This window comes from Zalophus californianus, chromosome 8, assembly GCF_009762305.2.
Source record: "Zalophus californianus isolate mZalCal1 chromosome 8, mZalCal1.pri.v2, whole genome shotgun sequence".
NCBI classification, from domain to species: Eukaryota; Metazoa; Chordata; class Mammalia; order Carnivora; family Otariidae; genus Zalophus; species Zalophus californianus.
The window spans coordinates 37,257,572-37,263,416 of NC_045602.1; the positions used below are offsets into that span (position 1 = coordinate 37,257,572).

General features: G+C 50.8%; 1 protein-coding gene across 4 annotated transcripts; it reads left to right on the top strand.

Annotated features, from left to right (window-relative positions):
• The first annotated feature begins 258 nt into the window (after positions 1-258).
• LOC113938118 (speedy protein E5-like) lies at positions 259-5,490 on the top strand. 4 transcript variants are annotated; one of them, XM_027623269.1, is made up of 7 exons: positions 259-362; positions 1,387-1,504; positions 1,690-1,887; positions 3,380-3,438; positions 3,770-3,855; positions 4,326-4,500; positions 5,400-5,490. In XM_027623269.1, the coding sequence occupies exons 2-7, from the start codon at positions 1,462-1,464 to the stop codon at positions 5,472-5,474; spliced, it is 636 nt and encodes a 211-aa protein (XP_027479070.1). In that variant the 5' UTR covers positions 259-362; positions 1,387-1,461; the 3' UTR covers positions 5,475-5,490. The 4 variants fall into 4 exon arrangements, with proteins under 4 accessions (XP_027479070.1, XP_027479072.1, XP_027479071.1 ...); XM_027623271.1 differs by lacking the exon at positions 5,400-5,490 and adding an exon at positions 5,148-5,261; XM_027623270.1 differs by lacking the exon at positions 5,400-5,490 and adding an exon at positions 4,589-5,041.
• Positions 5,491-5,845: the final 355 nt, after the last annotated feature.

Consider the following 5,845-nt stretch of genomic DNA (forward strand, 5'->3'; position numbering starts at 1 on the left):
CTTTGATATGTGGATGTATTGCTTTCATCATTAATTGATTTGATTTAACACAGGATGAGTTCCAAAGTGGAGATAATGTTGGGATAAAAGGAGGTGAGTCCAGTACTCAGGCTGGGACACTAACTGCCCTCCCCTTGAGGCTCATCATCTTTTCCTTGAGGGCCTTTTATAGACCAAAGAGCAGTTCCTGGTGGAATGATGTGATGTCATCAGTGACTCGTGTCAAGGGCTCCAGAATCTTGGGAGCCATTTGATTCCAAAGACCTGGCTACGGTCAGTGTTCTTCTCACACTGTTCTGAGGCTGTGCTCTGGGTAAATGTGAGGGGCCTAGATCCCAAGACAGCCAGGAAGTCCACTCTGGGTAAGTGTCTCTCATTCCTGTCCTAGACTGAGTATGTAAGGCCACCCAGCTTGGCCTTCATAAAGGGTGACTGAGGCACAACTCTTGTTGCGCCTGGCCATTCTCCCCTTGAGCACTGGTCAGACACGAGTCCTAATCCCAAATCTGAAGTGCTCTAGCCTTGGTCAAGGAACAAAATCCTACGCAAGTTAAGTCACCATTTCCTCACCTGTAAATCATGTAAGTCATACATCTTAGCTCACAGATCATTACAAGGATTGAATGAGGTCATTCTTTATGCATTGATCAATACTGGAAGTTCAACAGGCAACCAATAACTGTTAGCTATTATTGCCATTTTAATTATTATTAGGTTTCACAAGGAGCAGGTTAAGCAGACAGAAATGACCTGGTCAGAATCAGGTTGAGTCCCTTCCATTTTATTCGTACACAGAGAAGACAAGACAGGATCCCTCTGGGCTCCACATTAGCTGCCTCAGAGATTGCTCCAAGCCAACAGGACCCAGCAAAGAAGAGTCAGAAGAAAAGGGTGTGAGTGGAAGGGAAGGCAGGTGTATGTGATCATTTGGCTTCTACCCACAGTCTCTGAATGACTGAAGTTGACAGAACACCATGGCTCCAACATTACTTCTCCTTCCTCCTCTCAGCTCTCATGTGTTTGGGTCTGCATGGGCAGGGGGAAGGGCTTTCAGGGTGAGACAGGGAGGTCACTATCCTGTGCACTTTTATGGCTATTAAAGACATCTATGACTAGAGAATTTTACATCTGTCTCTATAGAGGTATCCTCCAGGCAGAACAATCCATGGAAAAAGGCACAGGAGAGCAGCTCTTGTCTGGCAAAGAAAGGGAAATAATAATTCCTACCCTCTTTTATAGACAAGTGCAAAGGGGTGATGGTTATTCTTTTATCCCTCCAGATGTCACATGCAAAATTCTCAAGGTGAGTGGGAAAGGAAGAGCCTAGCATTTCTCAGGTGAGTCCTCCTGCCATGATGACACAGGGTCCTTCCTCTCTCCCTACAGCTCCATGGAATAGGAGCCCTCTGGCCTTCCAGTTCTGCCTCTTCAGAGGCTGTCCCTGAGCAGAGAGCCAGGAGAATGAGAGGCCGGAAGAGGAGGAGATCGATGGATGTCAAGGCAGGTATGTGTCCTCGCGTGTGCCTCAGCTTCCCTGCACAAAGTGTCAACTACTGTTGAGTGACCACTTACCATCTTGTCTTCACAAGGCTGAGTCCAGGCCCAGTGTTCAGAGTGAGCTGCACGGCAAGGACTCCACTTCTCAGGTGGGTCACATCCACGCTGACTCAGCACCTTTTGTTTCTGCAGCTGCCCAGGAGAGCAGCATCCCAGCCTCCAGCTCTACCACCTCAGAAGCTATCTCTGAGCTGAGGTCCTGGAAGAAGAGGGGACAGAAGAGGAACATATGGACAGTCAATCATGTTGAGGGAACAAAACTCAGGATGAACAAGAGGAGAAGACCCAGTTACCGTCCTGAAGACCAAGAAGCATTCTACCGACTTCTGGGTGTGTGCTCTCAGCGGATGGAGCGTTCAGGGTCCTGCTGAGTGGGGATCATGTTGGAGGCAGCGGCTCTGGGATCATGCTCAAACCTCTCTAAGCTATAAAGTGTCCGGGGGGCACAGACACAGAGCAACCCTGCTTCTGCTGGGGAGCTGGCAGGTTTTTCCTCTCTGAGACAAGTTCTTAGAGGGAGAGGGAGGAGGCTACAGTGGAGAGTGCTCAACAGTCAAGACATTTCAGAACAAACCAAGGGGTGCATCCTCTGCCCACTGGGATACATTCATGTATTCCCTCCGATTAAGATTTTAGAGATTAGTGATGAAAAGACAACCTAGATCTTGCTGTCTGTACGTTCAAGGTGGGAGGAGACAAAAAACAAACCCATACAGAAATAAGCTGTTCTCAGCCAGTAACAAATGCAGAGAAGTAATGTTGTTCAAAGACAATGATGCCTGGAGACGGAACGTGAAGAAGGAGAGGGGAGCTCTGTGAGATGGGATACTCCAAGGACTCTGTCTGAGAAGGGGCCATCAGGACCAGAGGCAGGATTAAGTTGATAGTTCTGGGGACAACACTGATCATGTTGTCCGGTACAGCATTCATTAGCCACATGTAGCTATTAAAACCTGATTTAACTCATTTAAAATTAAATTTAAAAATTCAGTTTCTCAGTCTCATGAGCCACATTTAAGTGCGCAGTAGCCACTCATGGCTAATGGCTCCCATAGTGAACAGTGCAGATCTAGAACACTTTCATCATCACAGAGAGTTCTATTGCAGAGAGCCAGACTGACTGGAGAAGGGCCAAGGAGAATGAAATAACACTTGACTCCTCCATCCTCCCTGTTGTGCAAGTGTCATTGTCCCAGTCAAGGAGCAAGGGGAAGACAGCACCCACATTCTCAGGTCTCCCCTGGAAAATGGTACCTCCAGGGGACAACTCTAATCCCAGAGTTGGGATTGGGGGTGGGGGGCACAGGTCATTATCTGCAGGAAGCGAGGGGATTCGGGAGAAAGAGAGCAGGCCTCCCAGCACCCCCCGGGGCTGCGAACTGACCGCCACAGGCTCAGGGTGCTCAGTTAATGGGAGGCAGCAGGAAGCTTTGCCCGGCCCCAGCATGATAAAGTGACAAGGACAAATGCAGTGTCATAGAGACAGAGACCCATGGCCACATCCAAGCTCTGGCTTGAGGCAAATGTGTTAAGCACTGAGAGCCAGGTCACATCTCTGTGATCACGCCCATCACGTGGAAGTTTACAATAGCGAAATCCAAGCCCCACAGATGAAACTCACGACATATGCCTCTCTGGAAGGAGTGGCCATTGTCACAAATATTAAGACTCACAACCCTCCTGGCAGAAGGGACGCTGCCTCCACTTCCGGGAGACAAAGGAACTTGAGGGAGGCTCTGGTTTTCCTCCTTCCCTCTGGAATGTCCCACAGCCCCCAGAAGGGCTGCTCCAAGGCCCTCCTCACTTCTCCCTTCCTTTGCAGAGGATCCCGCGATCCAGAGCTTCTTGGAAGCTGACATTTTCCTCAAAGTATCCGATAAGGTATCTGCAGCACCAAAATGATGAGGGCCCGAAGGGTCCACAGTCACCACCCCATGGGGGCAGGAACAGAGAACCAGATTTCTGGCCAGGTGGGAGAAGCCCTAGAGAGACCTGCTCTCAGTGTCAGAAGACACACCGCCCGTGGCCTGCCCTGCCCATGGGCATCTTCTCCTGGCTTCCCATCCGTTCCTCTCCACTTGTCAAAGGGCCTCAGCACAGCCCACCCTGAGGGGTTCCCATCATGGCCGTTGGATGGGGCAGGACCCGTGGCCCGTGCGGGACACTCTCACCCCCTCTAGTGACCCCTCACCTGCCTTCCGTGCCCACACAGTACCTGCTTTCCATGGTGGTGGAGTACTTCGGCCGTGTTGGGCTGCCTGGACACCTGTACAACAGGATCCACTTCTTCCTGGCCCTGTGAGTTCCTCCTTGGGGACTGCTCTCAATTCTGCCCAAACCGCCCCATCCCACAGCCTCACCACCCCATCAGGATGGCTTGGCCATGCCTATGAGCCAGACGGTCTCAAGTAGTTCCTCTTGGCCACAGAGCAGATAAGGCCTTCAGGGGTCACACGGTCATGGGGGAGGGGAAGGCAATGAGTAAGTTCCTAAGATCATGAAAGTAGCCAAGAAACATCACTTGCTGCTCAGAGACTGAGTGACCGGAGGGAGGAAGCCCCAGGGAAATGGAGGGCAGCCAGAACCTTGGCCTGGGCCAAGCACAGCATGGGCCCCACAGGCTTGGTCCTGAGGACGGTCCTGCTGTCCCTCTGGAGCCAGGCTCCCTGCAGATAGGGCTTCCCCAACCCTCCTTCCTGGATAGACTGCCCTGGGCACTGGGTCCTCCAGTGTTACCTCTGCAAGCTTCCCCTCTTTTCCCACGGCAGCTACATCGCCTCCGACATGGAGGAGGACAACCCCACGTCCAAACGGAGCATCTTCCAGTTCCTGCTGGGCAGGGAGCACTGGCCAGACCTCTACAAGGAGTTCCTGAAGTTGAAGGTGGAGTTCTTCCATGCAATGGGGCACCGAGCCTGGGTCACCCCGGAGTTGTGTGAGGAGGTCTGTTGGGGACGAGGACCAGAGGGAGCACCCGAGTGGTAGGGCTGGGCCCTTCCTCCAGGTGCTTACGTTGCTGTTTCCCTTTCAGATCCAGGCCCAGAACCCACATCACTGGGTCTGGAGTCGGGTGCGCCAGTGTGCCCCCTAGGTTCCCAGGGAACAGAGCGGGGGCTGCAGGTGGTCCAGGTGCATGCGGGTGCTCTCGGGCTCGGCAGGGTCGGACATCCCCACCCTCTGTGCCCCTGCAGTCACCTCCTGGGCTGGTGGGCATGAAGGGGAAGCAGTACAGCATCCCTCTGTGCATACAAGCATAGTAAGGGTTCTGAGAACTCCCATGATAAAGAACGTAATTACCTGTGTTTATATCAAAACTCTCCAAATGAATTTGACTGTGGAATCATGAATGCAATACCAGATCCCCAATTTGCATATCAAAAAAATTTTTTATGAACTCTTGGAAATGCTGATTTAAGTAATGAAAACCTCTGTAGGGTTTTGATCTGAGTTGAAAATTTTAAGCAAATAAATGGAAGACACTGAAGTCACCCTTACTGGAAAGGGGGCTGTTAGCCTGGTGGCTCTTGGGAGGAAAGAGATTAATTCCAACATGTCATCAAAAGTGGTATGTGATTTGCTCCCACACGAAGCAAGCTTAGGAGCTGGGTCCCTGAAGGATGTGTCAGTCTCGTCTTGTCACGGACAAGGAGCTCCTCGGGTTCCTGGTCTTCTGCAAAAATCAGAGTGCTGGGGAAAAAAGGGCCACAAACACCTGGAGAACTGTGAAAAAGCACATAATAGATGACACACTTATAGAAAACGAATGCTTGACCAGCATCACACTCTTTAGAATATGTTTTCTTTCGTTTAAATTTGATTGCTATATTTGGGTTTACTTGAAGTTGGGGGAGATCGTTGGTGAAACGCAGAAGAAACCCTTTGCCTGGGGAGACAGCTATACCAGAATAATCTTGTGAACTGAGCCACCCCCGCCTCTTTGCAGGCTGTGACAGAGCCTCTTCTGACCCTAGGAAAAAGAAGGTCAAGTGTGCTCTGTGATAAACCAAGTTTGGGATAAAGTTTAACTCATCCACAGGGGGCTTCTTATTTGAGGACAAACAACAACTATATATGCCAGAATCTCAAATTCCAAAGAAAACTGCATTTATCGCCACAATAAAAACAGAGACGAATAGTGGCTACAGGGGCCGCTCTTGGATCTGGCCACTTATACAAGCAATGAGGGCGGCAGCTGACTTTGCCCGGGCTCCTTTCCAACACACACACCTGTGCTGAGGCACTGAGAACTTCCTCACTTGGGAGTTTGCCTTCTGCTCTGATTTCGCTT

Excerpts from the sequence above, each read along its gene's own strand:
- LOC113938118 (XM_027623269.1), top strand. The coding sequence starts at position 1,462 with ATGAGAGGCCGGAAGAGGAGGAGATCGATGGATGTCAAGGCAG. Across the intron at positions 1,505-1,689 it reads ATCGATGGATGTCAAGGCAG|CTGCCCAGGAGAGCAGCATC; the intron begins GTATGTGTCCTC and ends TTGTTTCTGCAG. Across the intron at positions 4,501-5,399 it reads CCCCGGAGTTGTGTGAGGAG|TTGGGGGAGATCGTTGGTGA; the intron begins GTCTGTTGGGGA and ends GTTTACTTGAAG.